Genomic DNA, 15,906 nt, shown 5'->3' with positions numbered 1-15,906 from the left:
GTGGCGGGTAAAAGTTACACAATGTTAAATGTCTTTATTCTAATAAAATCCATAAATATTCCGATATCTACATTATGAGGCAGCGCACTCCATTTTTTAGTATATAGTATATGCTTTTAAAACAACATACTGAAAGTAATTACAGAATTCAACGTGTGCCATTTTTAGTTTCATTTAATACTTTCCCATTCATAAAGATAATACATCACATGCGTCTCAGAAATAAATGCACGTAGATAGATCCAGTAGTAGATAATATCATTGATTACTGTAATCAAACCATTCGTTGCTTAATGCAATATTATATATCAATCATTCGAATGAACTGGGTGAAATGCAATAAGTAAACATATAGTACACATCAATTACATCAATGTGACAATTAACATCTCAACGGAGGCACAATGGACAGTGAGGTTGTCATGATGTCCTTACTTCCGTAACTCTGTCCAACAATTTACTTTCTTCTGTTTTTAAAATCGGTTTTGCGTCCATTTTTCTTGTGATACGAGTTTTTCGTGCTACGAGGTTTGCATAGTTAATGTCATTTCGGTCTTTTTTCTTGGCTCGTTAAGGCAGCTTGCATAACTGCAGGGAAGCTCGGTGTATAAAACGTCCGAACACTCACGACCCACAAGCGTTCCTTTTTGGAGGTTGCTGGTAAGATCCACGAATTCAATGTTCAGAATGTCAGAATAAAGAGTTTCCAGTAAAATACTGGAGCCGATCTCTGTTCAGTTTTTTCTCTTTCATTCTTCGGTTCTGAAACCATATTTTCACCTGTCGATCTGTCAGATTTAACATTCTTGATAACTGCAGCCTCTTTTCTTTGTTTATGTATACGTTGAAAAAAAATTCTCTTTCAAGTTCTCGGATCTGGTATTTGGTGTAGGGACATCTCTTTTTCCTTGACTTTAATAAACCTACAAAGAAAGATTGCATTTTATTTATATTTTAAAAAATCAATATACTTTTCCAGATCCCCTTTAGTTAAGCTGTAGTAGATGTATCGTTGTTTACAATGTATTGGTCACATAAATTCACTTCACCAGAAAGCAGGTTAATGGTCAGGTATTTTATTCAAATTATATAGGTCTTTTAAATGGACAAAAAAGCGCTTATACTCATGAACACAATTCAACAGCAAACAATATAGACATAATAAACCCATTCACATTATTTAATAAAAATAAAAGAAGGCGAACAACAATGTAAACTGCTGCTCATTAAAACAGATTGACATTATTCATTTGTAATATTACTGATAGCCACCAAAACGGTTTTACCCTCGTAAATGTGTTTACAACATTCAAGTAAAACTTAAAGAGTGTGTAAAAGAACCTTTGCATGATTTTAAACATGTACGTAAAATGAACGAAGACAAAGAAGTGGACTTGTACTCTAACCTCCATTCAATGATTGTACTTACTTGAGCCGTCGCTCTTCTCTTCGCCGCTGTTTGATACAGAGGAGTCTTCGTCCATGCATCCAGCTGGCTCTTGTTTCGCCTGATCTGAAGACAGTTTAGTACATTCCGTATTTCCGGGTGGCGTGGATTCCGACTTTCTTTTCGAAGAGTCCGAGTTAGATTTTTCAGTGTTGGAGTTCATGGTCTCAAAAAACTGATCGAATCCTTGTGGGAGAACGCCATTTCTACCAGTATTTGCGAAAAAATTACAAGATGGATTTGTGCCGCCGTGATGGCTGTACATTGAATCATTTTTGAATATCATGTCCGTTCTGCCCGAAGCCTGCATTAGATCTCGATGCATAAAGTCGTCCGTTTGATAGTAAGAAGCGTAATTACCCCTGTAATGCCATTTGCTCGGGTGATCGAGTCCATAGTCTCTGAACGCAACTTCTCGAACAGGTTGGACTTGAGCTATGTTGGAAGAGTACGGGAATTTTACTTGACACGAAGACGTCTGCGGTAAAAACGACGGGACAGATGAAAAATCTGCTGCCGATACATAATAAGTGCAACTTGGCAAATACATATTTGAGGTACAGTTGCTGCGATCATCACACTCCGTCATGTCTTCTTCTTTGCGAGTAGGAAGAGGCAGCGCGAGCGTGTTAAACTTTGGCCATGTATTGCACTACAGGCGCGAGTACAGGACCCGCGAGAGGGGAAATCGGAAACGTGGGCTGACGTGCAGTTCATCTTGATCGATTCTTGAGGCAATCGTGTCATGTGATCTGGTAAAGAAATTACCATATATCAATATCGGTCATTATAAGCTATCCTGAGCAACCCGTAGACGAATGTGCAAGTCCTTTCATTGGTTGCCTCGGCCAGGGACCCAAATGTAAATCAGACTTTCGCCCACGAATTAGACGTTAGTAAACAATTGCTGAAATACTGCATCAAAGGGTAGCCTGCTCTCAAGGAATCTGTTTGGGTTGCAGTTGCAAGCATCACAATCTCGCAAAACATCAGACATATCAAAACCTACTTCTTTCACCAATAACAATATAAAGTGTGTAGGCTGCATGCATGTTTTATCACAGTTGAAAACGCGGTTTAAACATGATTCGCCCAACTATCTATTTGTGTGACTTTTTGCTCGGTGGAGCATTCACTAGATGGGTTTAAAACATTTGTTTTTAACTAAACAGCAGCCAACTCTTTTGTATTAAATTCAAAATCTCTAACCGAGAAGTTACGATTCAAGGCGCATCATGCTATCGTTTTTCCCTGAGATGGATTATATAGCGAAATTATTATATTTATGAATGCGTAATCAAAATCGTCCCAGAAACTCTTAAAATAGCCCATATAGCCTATTTTACACTATATATACAAGGTCCCTCGCCCCCCCTCCCCAAAAATAAATAAATAAATAAATAAATAAATAAATAAATAAACCTCAGTACAAACTAGTTAGCCCACATAATACGTGTCAAGTAAAATACGTGGCACTGAAAGCGAAAATTGTTGAATAACTTCAGATATTAAAGATAATGAGAATTTGTTTAAGTATAGGCTATGGATTAGTTGTGGCATTTCTGCGCTGAAGCAAGAAACGTTTTATATTTAACACGAAGATAAATATGCACATTGTTTAATAATAAACAGTTGAGGAAATTATATTGCTTACTTGACATACTCTCCAGTACTGTTTTTCGATAAATAGTATTTTGTTGCTAGTGATTTAAACTATTTATCTTAGAATTCTGAAATCTGCACTACAGGCTACACAACAAAATGTTTGGTGTTGAACTTTGATAGCGTGAATTTTACTCTGAAAGAGTATATTGTAATCGAGTACATTTATTTCTCATCTCGGAGTTGAATTAACACGGAAGATTATACTGTATGACCATTAGCATTTAGTTATTCGAGTATATTCTCAAGGCGTAACTAACTTTCTGACAGAGACCAAATTTATAGAAAAAAAAACAATGCGAAGGATTAATTCAAGCAATACAGTAAAAAAAAAAACAGAAAATAAGTGGAAAGAAAGGAAGGAATCTTAAAAGAAAAAGCGATATTACATTACTTTATTATGTTAACTATTTGGATCTGCGTGCAGATTGCACGCAATCTTACGTTATTATAAACGCCCTTTATCTTACACCAACGCCGCTTTTTATCTCGCGATGAAACAATTGTGCTGATTTGGTGATGGACTTTAAGCAAACATAAATTTAAATAGAATATTACATTGCATTACTGGCATTTAGCAGACGCTCTTATCCAGATCTACTTGCAGTGCAAACACAAGTTAAATCAATGCAACTATATTAAATAAAAACTGATACTTTACCCAGGCAATGTTATTCACAGACTTGACATTTTCAATCGAATCCGCTGCAGTAGTTAAAAGTTAGATTACTTCTAAAATGTTTTGTTGAAGAACATTTACACCTCAAAGTACAAAACTCCTCTGGCTGGGAATAGCCACGGTTTGACGACGAGACCCCACATTAGCCAGTAACCGTCACCATTCAAATCATTTTATCACATACAGACAAAGGGACATGTTTGTGTTAAAGTGTACAGGCACTAGGGTGGAGATCGGCTGCCGACAATGTCAAGATCAACCCAAGAATTGGAATATAAGTTACAGTGAAAATGTGTTGCATGTTCAATAAAAAAACAACGGATTTGTGGCTTTAATTTCTTGACTATCAACGAAAGATACCAACAGAGTCGATTAAGTTTGTTAATCACTTTTTTGGTCGCCTATTAAGATCAACTATTTCGTTATACATGTAAACTGGAAACATATTGTTAAAAATATCATTATTATCTCTTAACATTACAATGTGACGTGCTGAAACTACGTACTAAAGTAACAGTAACTTTAAGAATAATCATTTAAATATAATTACAAAATCACACACATACACACATACCAAACATAAAGGCAAGTCCTTACTTTTTATATACATTCTATACATTACTCGTTCATCTTTAAATGAAAAAAAAAGCTGTTTAAATGTGACTTAAAGGTTGTATGGCTACATTTTTGGTTAAATGGAGGGGTGTGTATTTAAATTACTGCATTGCGAGATGGGACGTTAACTTGACCTTAACTTTGTTATGGCGTCCTGCATCTAGAGACCTTGAACAGACGCCGTCTGGCAGGGCTCTCGTGAACAGCCCCACAGAATGGGAAAACGACGTCATTCAACATTTGTTCATTTTCAAGTTTCCTAAAATTATTTTGGATAAATTGCTCAACAACAACAACAACAACAAAAGTGAAATTACTTTCCCAAGGACGAAAGCAGTCTTGAAGGTCAAGAAATTCACCGTCTCATGGTCTAGCTGGTAAGAATTGAGAATGACATGATGTGCCCAGCCATTTGCGGAGACATGTTTTCAAAACCTGTATAGATGCATTTCTATTTTCTTAAATCAAAATGACTGCTTACAAGTGACAATTTTGTTCTTTTTATAAATGTGTGGTGGCATCGGGGAGTAGCTGCCTATATTTGTGAGTGGTCAGGCTACTTTAATATGACGCCGGAAATCTGTTGAGTGGTACACCTTCGAACATTCGGAGGACTTTAGTCTCAAACACAGAACCCTTGGGTTTTGGTGGCCTAAAATAAGAATGCTGTTGTGGCCCCAAAAATGCTCAAGTATATCAAGACTTGAATTATGAGGCCCAGGAACGCCTGAGACCCTAAACGACAACATACAGTGTTTATGCTAGCGGCTGGCTCTGCTGAATTGCTGAATGAAAAAAAACTCTTATCAGCTGTCGTTACGTTAACAATATTTTGATTTTCGTTTGCATTTCAATTAAATTATTATATGGCACGCATCCTAAGTTGGCGGTTCAAAAGCCAAAGGGGACAAATCAGAATATCAACAAAATCATGCCCTCGCTGCTGTTCGTATGTCGCGTGTGTTCAAAGCAGAAACAAAATAATATTGACTTCAGTGGGAAGTTTTACAAGTTCTTCATTTAGGCACATATGTGGATCATATTTTCATTTTTGAAATCAAAATTCTTCTAAAGAATGATATGGTATAGACGAAATTTGAATTGAATTGTATTTCCCAAGTATCCGTAAACAGAAAATTGTGAATCCATTCGTATTCAAATGAAATATTTGTAATGTAATGCAATTTCTTTATTTATTTGAGTAGTCCACTTTTATTTAATTGCAGTTGTGGTAGTTTCTTACAGTGCACCATTTAAACCGATAGCATTTGATACATCTCTACCTGTTACCTTTCTTTTCGATAATGCATCTCAGAACAGATTATATGCTGTTAAACTAGTCAATTTACGCAATAATATACACAACAAAGACCAATGTAAGTAAGCATTCTTATACTGACAACATTTATCTATTACCCTTGATCTATTATAAACATTGCACCGACAAATGACCAAATCATAAACATAGCAACAGAAATACCCTGTTACTCCGCCCTGACAGATATAATCAACAACTTGTGATGCAGCATTGCCAAAAATGATTTTATGAGGCCATTGTGTGCTCCAAAATATATTATTAAACACATCTAAGCTTCGTTGTAAATGAACCACGTTTGGAGAGTTGTAGTAACTTAGTTACTCTTAGTCTTAGTCTATACTTCTCTTGGTTTACTTCTCAGCGAACTTGAGCTTGGACTCTGCCCGCAATTAAACTTTTAAAGACCCACAGAATACACAACTCTCACTCAAGGACATCTGTCTCAAACAACAAACAACGTTGTCCTGTGACTTGTACAAATACTGAACATTTTCTACTATGTATGTATGAACAACAATCGCTTTATGAATTGGATATACTAAATTATTAGATAAACATTCAAATAATACAGGTACAATAATTAACACGATTAACTTGTTCTGTTTCACTCAGCAGAATAAGGGCCCAATTGCAGTCTTTATATTTATTAAAACAATTGAATTGGTTATACATTAAAACAAATATATACATACATACATACATCCATACACACATACACACATACATACACCCATACATGGGACAGCGGTATTGTGCATCATTTTTTCCTGCAATCATTTGGACATTATTCGAGGTGGTCTTCTTGGATTTTAAGTTACTGCATTTCTATATCACACAAATAATCATGGACGACATATTGATCATGCGACACTAAAACAGGCGCAAACAGATCCTCTGGAAATACTTTGTAACATGCCAAATTGTCAAATTTAAAATATAATTTGTCGTCTACAGTAAATGACAGAATTTCATAAGGGGAGATAAAGACATTTTAAACACTGTATTCATATTCTAATTGCATGCTCGACACAATACGCGTTATTCATCACTTGCTTCCATTACTTGAGTAAGGCTAAAACGTTTTTCCACATTTCCTCTAAATTCTAACGATTTAATAGAAGATATATGCGTTCATATACTCAAACATTCCAATCAATTTACTATGCAGCTGCAAAGCAGAACCTCTGGGACGTATGCTTTCATATTAATTCAGAAATAGACACATTTGAACACTTCTTAGTGAGAGTTCATAGCTATCTTGAGCCGATAGCTCGACGGTGGACTTCATCTGGCTGACTTCCGAAAAGGTCCCCTTCATCCGGAAAGGAAACTCGCCTAGGCTCGTGCGCAGGTCATTGTCGCTGGGACTTCTCAATACATTGAAAATGCGCGTTCGCGCATCATCAGTCTTTTCTTTTTCATCCTTCGATTCTGAAACCAGATTTTTACTTGCTGATCGCTGAGGTTCAGTCTGTCAGAGAGCTCCTTTCGTTTCTGTCTGTTTATGAATTCATTCATCAGAAATTCGTTCTCTAGCTCAGAGAGCTGTGGCTTCGTATACGGTTTACGTTTCTTTCTGGATCTCACTTGTAACGGGCCCCAGTGTACACCTGCAAAAGAGAAATCAAATCCAATCAACAAATGGTTTTTTTATGCACCAGTATCAAAACCACACTTTATATCGGTCAACTCATTTGACTAACTATATATATATAGTATATATATAGTATGTGCTTAATCTCGGTGGACTCTTTGCACTAAGGTCAAATATGATACATTCCTAAATGTGAGTTATACTAAATGTCTGTGTAGGTTATGCGTAATTTTTAAAAATCAAAAGACTACTCCATACAGCACTATCTGTGTTCAAATAGGCCTACAAAGGCCTACTGGATGTAGTGCGACTATAAGCATTATGAATATTGATGAAGAGTTGTGTACCATCGGAAAGCGATGCCCTGGCTCACTTACTTGAAGATGCCACTGTAACATTGGAGTTGACCGACTGTTTGATGCCTTCGGTTATTGCCTGAGTGCTGGAATTGAGTTCAGCGTGGCCAGCGTTTTGCGAAAGTCTCTCCAAGTTTGAAATTCCATGTTTGAGGGAAGCAACAGAATATGTTATTCCACAATCACCTGCAAAAGAGGATGTTTGCATTTCAGACTCCTCGGGCTTGAGGTTTGTATCCTGAAAATAGTATTTACTAGAATCTTCCCGTTGGCCCTTGTGATTGTTTGGGCTTGTACACTGATGCGTTGAATTCGTAATGAACGGCTGAGAGTAACCGCTGAAGGCTCGGCTCTGCGGTGGAGATGTGCACGAACTTGATGAAGTCCACGGGAACGAGCATACGTCTCTTCTGCTGTACGAAATCGGGGGAAGCCCCGCGACCTGGCCTCCATTGCTTCGTATGTTGGAGAAGTAAAACGAGTCCGGTGAGGGAAAATTCAAAAGAGAACCGACATAGCCAGAGTTAAGGATATTGTGCTCACACATTTCCAGGGAGAAAACACAAACGATTCTTGCAGACCTTTTTAGCCTGACCTAAAGAGTAGACGGAAGGTAATAGTTGATTTGGTAAAACTGTATCACGTGATATGCAAACCATGTTGTACAGCTCCTCCCCATCCAGTTTTACTGAGATATGCAACTATATATATATATATATATATATATAGTTGCATATATATATATATAGTATTAATCATATGTGTCAGTTAGGTGTTCATGTTTTCTATTTGGAATTAAGTTGTTTTGATAAGAATCATTGTGGGCCAACACCGCAGTAAGCATTTCCTCAGATACTGTGAAAAATACCACGCGTGTATTAATTTATTGACTTTAAATCCAGTTGTGTGCTTCCTGCAAGTAAGTGTTTTTCAAGCCACTGGTAGTGAGCAAACCACTACACCTTTTTATTGCTTTGCTCTTGTAGCAAAAGTAATCGGAAAACGCCAGTGACTTCAGTAAGGATTAAATGCCCTTACTACAGTTCTACAGTTACAATTTGCTATGCATGCAATGAATAAATAGCCTAGCACTCGCCTGACCTGAGCCCCAGTGCCGCACGCGCTGTGCGTCAACATGCAAGAGTTATAAAAAGGGTTATTTTTCATCACTGAAGCATAACAATGCCGAATATGTAAATAATACGGAATTTCAGGTATAAAATTATTCCTCTCGAACAATACTGGGATGTATTGTCAGAATAAATTTTAAAAATTGAATATTATATATTTAAATCATTTTATTGCAAAAATGTAATTCCATAATGGTATTATATTGTTATTTCTTTTCTGTTGTATCTGCTTTACGTGCTGATTCATTCGTTCAGTTATCGAGCTTAGACATCAAATCCCTACTATAATATTTGCATAAAATTCTGTAAGTAGACCACTGTATGAATATATTTAAACATCCATAAAATACATGAAATTTTGATCTAAATAAAATGCACGACGTATTTTCTTGTAAATACAATTCTGAAAACAGACACTATGAACTAAATAGGCTAAATGTTATAAATGCCATGTTCAATGTTAATAGGTTAAATCCATGTTTTTAAATATCTTATGTTTTGCATAATTACTAGCAACAACAACAACAACATCGACAACAATCATTCATTTATTATTGCCGCTGTACATGACGTCATAAGAAGATTAGAAAAGTTAAGGACAACAGGCCATACAGCCCATCTGCGTTCGTCATTCATAATTTGTAGCAATAGAATAAATTTAAAGAGAAAATAACTTCCTAAATATATCATATAGCCCAACATATAAACGATTATTAATGACGTAAACTATCCATGCGACATATAAGACTCATCTGCGACTGTATGTCCCCAAGTGCACGCGCCCGGTGTATATTACCCATCAGCCCTAATCGTGGTTCCCACTTGATAAAGACCGTTTCGCTGAAAAGCTTCAAGAGGCAGTCGAATATACTCGAAGAGACTGAAATACATTATTCTCCCGGGGAAAACACATGTTATTTTGTTGTTAAATACTGCTCTGACTTGAATTCTTTAAAGCAGTTTCTTTGCCAGAAAAAAAAATCAGCCATTAAGAATCTATATGCTGCAACAGAGTTCAGAGTTCAGACAGCTAAATCCTAAAACTAAACAATTCGAATGGCAGCTTTCACACAGCTCTATCATGAAACGCAGTTTGCGTCAAGCGGGAAAAAGCATAGTGTTGTCTCAAAATTCAAATGAGCGCTACAGACACAAGGCGCATGCGGCGCAGACAAACGCACTCTTTTCGTCTGCATTATTTTATTTACTCTGTCAGTAGCATGTGTTTCTGAATGTGCGGAGGTGCAAAGAGAGCCGAGTACAGCGTCAGGTGAATAGAAATCTACTTAGCTTTGACCTTATTTAGGCCTGGTCTTCTTTTACAGTTAGGTTATTTATAGTCATCTATTGGTTATTTTTAAAAAATCGCAATCCTTTAAGCTACCCAAAGAAAGCAGCGTATGTCTTACTACTGCTCGAACGTTGTATCAGTTCGCCCATTTTATGATTAAAATCGACGGAGTCTCCTCTGCGATGCAATAACATACTTCATCCGCCAGATGGCAACATTGGTCCAGATTTCAGTCTGTTTATTAAGTGAAGGTCACGGTCTGCTGAAATAGTGTTAAAGTGATAGTGATGAAAATGTTAAGTTATACTTCTTTAATACGACTTCTAATTTAAATGTTAGGACTGATATTGAAAAAAAAATCTGCATCGTGCTGGTACTTGTTCTGAAGAGTTTACACCAAGACTATTGGAATACAGTTACCTTTGAACAATATGAGCTGGCTATCCAATGTGATTGGATTTGACTATTAACAAAATCACTTGTATTACTGTTGCTTAATATGTCAAATATGCATTTGGAGTAATGTGTGCCTTACTTGTTTATTTAAAAGTGATATATTATGTACAACGTATTTAAATTTAAACGGACGTTCATATCAATTTAAGCATCACTATAAATAGACTGCCATTTTATTCGGTATGTCTGGCCATGTTTAAGAGACTGGAGGCAAAAAGGATCGACTTCCAAAAAAGAAACCATTTCCATTGCATGCGTATGCCGTAATAATAATTACGATTGTGTCCTAATTACAATAGTGATATTTATATAGCCATGCTTGTTATTTAAACGAGTTATCAAGGTTACATTTGAAGCGTTTTTTCAACTTCACGTGCCCAGTACCACACATCCGAACAATATTTAACCAATATTTAACCAGGAAGCTGCTTTTACAGATCCTGTAGGCTATGAGCTGGTCAAGACATGAATATCAACAAGTTTAACAAAGTTGCATTGAGCAGGCCAGTAGATGTTCGGATATATATTGTTGTAATTGTCTCAAATGTGAAGGAACTGCACAGTAGTTTTCAAAAGCGCAACTCAATTGTACTCTTAAACTGAGCAACGCTACTTTACCTCATAAAGTACTTATCTGTTCATATCTGATGCAAATATTAGGTATGATATTCACACGCGTACATGCAACCTAAATTTAAACCTAAAAAAAAAATACATTAAAATCAAAAGTAAAAGAAAATCAGATTTACACATTGAATTATAAATATTTAAATAGTCTGGCTTGAAAATAATTAAATGTTGTACTGACTGAATGAAAACAAATATTTTACATAGAAATAATATGTATTGTAACCAAGGACAGAAAGAAATTGAGAAATATACTATACGTGAAAAGAAAATGTTCACTTCTCAACAGATTTCAGGTCTTGTGTTATTCAGATTGGGGCTTATGTCGGCTATTTAGGCCGATATTAGCTTTCTGGCAGCATGCGTTTAACTTTTTGTTCGTAAATATAGCCTAACTGTCTTGAACTCTGCGAATCTGATGTTAAATTGTGGCCTGTGTCTGTGGCGGACTGATTCAGGAATATTTGGTATCTTGATGGGAATGGTTAATTCTTCGGGTTTCTTAAACCGCAGTTCGTAGTAACGCCCTCTCTTTTCTCTCTCTTGCCCATTGGAATCGTTGACACGGGAAGCTAATTCAGTAGTTTCGTTCCCAAAGAAAATAATAATCTAAAACCGTTTTAATTTGGGGTGTCCATGGTATCCAACAGTCGTACAGGTTTCGTGTATGCCATCCGTGTAGCCTAATGCATTGAAATAATGCATCTTACAGGCTGTAGTTTCAATTTTCTTGTTATATTTGTCCTTAACTTTCTCAATATTTATTTTGCTTCAGTTGGGCCTAATAAATATTAATGTGATTGTAATGGAGAATTTCTGACTAGCCTATATATTTTAATTCGTTGTTTATTGTTGTTGTTAATATCGGTATCACATTTTAGAGTGTTCATAGCTTTTTTTTGCAACGAATGCTTGTGGCCTAGCCAAATCCTGTTCCATTCAACGGGTTTTGCGCTTATCCAGTTTAATAAAATAACATTTCTGGTTAATAATTTTAAATGATGCATGTTTCTGAAAAATACTTTCCTGTGACTACTCTGGCAAAATACGTGTACTTATCTGTAGGTTTTATGCCAAGGCACATGTTCAACATAGTCATAAGGTAATAAAACGATTATTTTCGTTTGAAATTATGTGTATCTATAAAGCGCAAACGCGGAAAAAAACTGAACATTGGCTAACCCCTAAAGTCTGAAACGCCAGCAAGAACACTATACTAATATTGCTAAGACTGCTACTAACAACAACAAAACAACAACCAGTCATCTTATAATTATTATAATTGTAATTATTATTATTATTATTATTATTATTATCATTATGTAAAATAACTAAAGCCTACTTGTCATTATTTAATTATTGTTATGATTATGACTGTTGATTCTGTTTGCATTATTATTATTATCCTTGTCGTTATTATTTTTATTATTGTTTAACCCACTCAGTTTGAAATCCGTTGAAATACTATATGTGAGAGATTTTGTCCAGATAGGTGAGTTCTGGGTTCGGTTTCTGCTGGTATTCATTTGGTATTAATTTTCTAGCGCTAATGGCCAAAAGAGTTTCTGGTATCCTATCCGTAACTGATATCTAGGAATAAGAACCAGTTTTCCTTAGTAAATATCAAATCAGTTTTCCCAAACTGACATGAAGCGTCTGTTGGCGGTAAAAAAACCTGGAATAGGTCAGTGAATTTAGCCGTCCATGTGCCTTAGCCTACATGTTATTGTGTTATTCTGGGGGCCAGCCCTGCGCGCATTTTGGAATCGTACAACAGGATACAAAGCACTTCCCACATTACTACCTAAATCGACAAACGGATTTGCAACTGTTGAGTCGAGAAGCGGATATGCCGTTGATTCTAGGCTGCGAGAATTTCACACACAGACGGATAAAAATATCCGCACTTGAACTGGAGGGATTTCCACACCCAGTTCCTCTCTTCCATTTTGCTGTCGATATCCGTACCGCTCCTTACTGAAAACCGCTTGTCTGTTCACAAACATACACGGTCCTCTTCACAAAAGTCCGTATTACAGTATTACAACATATAAATGACTCACTCACATAACGGCACGAACCCGCTGGTGTTTTAGATGACTGTGCGCGTAAGACACTGTTAGTGTGATTATGCGATAAACTTGATGCTCAGCTTTAACTCTGGACCTTATGGCTGTCAAAGCCTTGAGCTACACAGATCATTCACATAATATCTGCCACATACAGCACTGCTCTGAAAGCAAGACTGTTTGATCAAAATGAGCCTGCACTTAATTTAGTGATTCTCTTCTGATGAAGTCTGAGCTTGGAAATGCATGCTTTGAAGTATGTGGTGTATCAGGAGAAGCTTAGATACGCTGGTCCAAGCGAATGTATGGAATTGCAAGTATAATAAAATATAGGGTACAATGAAAACATTTTTCAAAGGATGAAACTAACATTTATACTTTAGTTTGTTACACCACATTTGTCAATTTGACTGAATGTACATTTTCAATTGAGAAAAATCTATATTTAGATGTAACAAACTAAACGTTTATGTTTATCCAATGAAACATTTTTTCAGTGTATTTGGTCAGAACAAATTCTGAATTCAGAACATAAAAGATTCAAAATAAGCAAATCCAGTACAGTCAAATTTTAGTTCAATTATAACAAAACATATTTGACATGATTTTAACAAAAGTATCGGCCTTGGGTGATGGTGCCGTTCCAAAACAAAGGTTCCCGGTGTTGTTTTGGTTTCATTCTGGAGGATTTTGATCAGAAAATAAAACTCCAAAGACGGACGAAAATAAAGTGCACAAGAACAGACTACATTGTCCCGTTTACATGAAATCGAAAGTTTGTGTGTGTGCGCGCGCGCGTGTGTGTGTACACGCTTGACTGGCATGCTCTAATGATGAATTGCTTCCAAATGTTAATTATGAAAATGTACCTATACGTTTGATTTAATTGTTGTTGCAATCGAAGAAGCTTTTACCCTCTGTCCAATATCACACGACAGGACAGCCTAAGGTATTGGGAAAGACACTGCGTTGAAGCTATCACCGCTTCAGAAACCGGCTTGAAAAATAAAATATCACATCAAAAACGTTTTAATAGAATAGAAGGGCGAATACTGTTTAACCATCCGATATCCTTCTGTGGTACAATGTTTTGTTCAAGGATTGTGTTCACTGTCGAAATCATTTTAAGACCGATCGCATTGACTATAATTGTAATTAAATACAAAATAAATTTTGTATTCCTATATCAACACGAAAAGAATAGGGGGGAAATGGTTTTGTTTTCATTCTTCATGGTGATGGTGTTAATGAATACCAAATACAGTATGTGGAACCTGCATCAAAAAGTATATGCCAAATACAGTACACGATTCGAATCAACTAAAGCATGTTCTTAACTCCCGGTAAACTGAGAAAGTGGTATTTACAGTGTATTTATTTTTACGTGGATTTTTTTCTCAAGTTTCATTTACAGCAAAAAAATTAAAAAAGAGGAATATATGTAATGTATGCCATCAACAACTGTGAAAACTTGCAAAAATAATAAAATGAATACATGAAGAAATACGGGAGAACATTGCAATGTACCGCCACGCAAATCCGTCAATGAAATACAATCGGTGTTATTTCTAATGATTAGGAAAACTTGCAAAATTTTCAGACCTTAATAATAAACAAGTATCTAACTTGATTAGCTGTTTACGGGGCAGACATAGCAGTTTCAAGACCCTAAAATAATTCAGAAGCAGAAGGTCCTTTCACAAAAACTGAAGAATATACTAGTAGTGCCCTGGTAGCCTCAGGTTCAACGAATTTCACTCTGGGCTTAAATTTGATGTTCACTGAAATATTTATATGCATAAGGCGAAACAACCAACAATTTCAAATATATAGACCATGTAAACCAGCTAAATCAGAATGTTTTGTACAGAACAAAAATGGAAGTATCCAGGGTTATGCAACCTGATTTTGTGCGCAGCTTTTTAATGAGTGTTATTTTTTTATATTTACAGAAGGAATACCTGTAGCATACGAATATGGTAGGATGCATGAAAGCGTATTAAGAGATTACTGTGGAATATTTCAATAAATGAGCGTCAAGCTTAGGACTGATATGAGACCATGTAAACCAACCAATTCAACAAGCTCTCAAACTAATATGGATTCATCGCCAGAGCATCAACGGCTCAGCAGAGGCTAACCCAGAAAGCAAGTGACAGCAGCTAACAGGAAGTCAGAATTAGACAAGAAAGCAAGTGCAAGTGTTTTCATACTATCAACGTACTTTATATTCTTGTAGGATCAGTGCTATTTTTGGCCTTAATAAAACATGGTAAAGCTATTGGAAATGAAAGCAGATTAATTAGGTCAATGCGGTTTTATGTCTATTAGTGTTGATAGAATACCGATCATAATAAAAATGTGAAGCACGTTGGAAGTCTCGGTATGTTTCACTGTAGCAGATGCTTTGGGACGCCTAAGTATGGAGTATGAAATATCAATGACCGTGATTGGAAGGATTTATAAAGCCTTTATGTGCTGCTATTTCCAAGTGCAGTCTATATACAAAACCTTAGACTTGGGAGATTTGTCTGCTCGATGTGACACAGCATCTGGAGAACGTTAAAGATGAGATTGTAAAAGGAAAAAAAGACTGTTACACTAATAAATGTGTGGAAATGTATGTCCTACCGCTTTGGAACAGGGCTTGTTTAGTGCGCTT

The 15,906-nt window shown here is 36.2% G+C and overlaps 2 protein-coding genes and 1 long non-coding RNA gene across 4 annotated transcripts in view; 1 reads left to right on the top strand and 2 right to left on the bottom strand.

Annotated features, from left to right (window-relative positions):
- LOC118213654 overlaps positions 1–15,906 on the top strand; it is a 68,713-nt gene that overhangs the window by 44,166 nt on the left and 8,641 nt on the right. The gene's annotated exons all lie outside the window — the stretch shown is intronic.
- LOC118213650 (homeobox protein Hox-D11a-like) lies at positions 179–2,088 on the bottom strand. Its single transcript, XM_035392663.1, has 2 exons — positions 1,430–2,088; positions 179–923 (listed from the first exon to the last, which is right to left on the bottom strand). Exons 1-2 carry the CDS (start codon positions 2,034–2,036, stop codon positions 691–693), a joined length of 840 nt encoding a protein of 279 aa, XP_035248554.1. The 5' UTR covers positions 2,037–2,088; the 3' UTR covers positions 179–690.
- Positions 6,391–8,227, bottom strand: LOC118213652 (homeobox protein Hox-D12a-like). Its single transcript, XM_035392666.1, has 2 exons — positions 7,693–8,227; positions 6,391–7,331 (listed from the first exon to the last, which is right to left on the bottom strand). The coding sequence occupies exons 1-2, from the start codon at positions 8,216–8,218 to the stop codon at positions 7,093–7,095; spliced, it is 765 nt and encodes a 254-aa protein (XP_035248557.1). The 5' UTR covers positions 8,219–8,227; the 3' UTR covers positions 6,391–7,092.

The sequence above is a fragment of the Anguilla anguilla genome, chromosome 15 (assembly GCF_013347855.1).
Source record: "Anguilla anguilla isolate fAngAng1 chromosome 15, fAngAng1.pri, whole genome shotgun sequence".
Classification (NCBI taxonomy): domain Eukaryota; kingdom Metazoa; phylum Chordata; class Actinopteri; order Anguilliformes; family Anguillidae; genus Anguilla; species Anguilla anguilla.
This window is presented reverse-complemented; position numbering and strand designations above follow the sequence as displayed.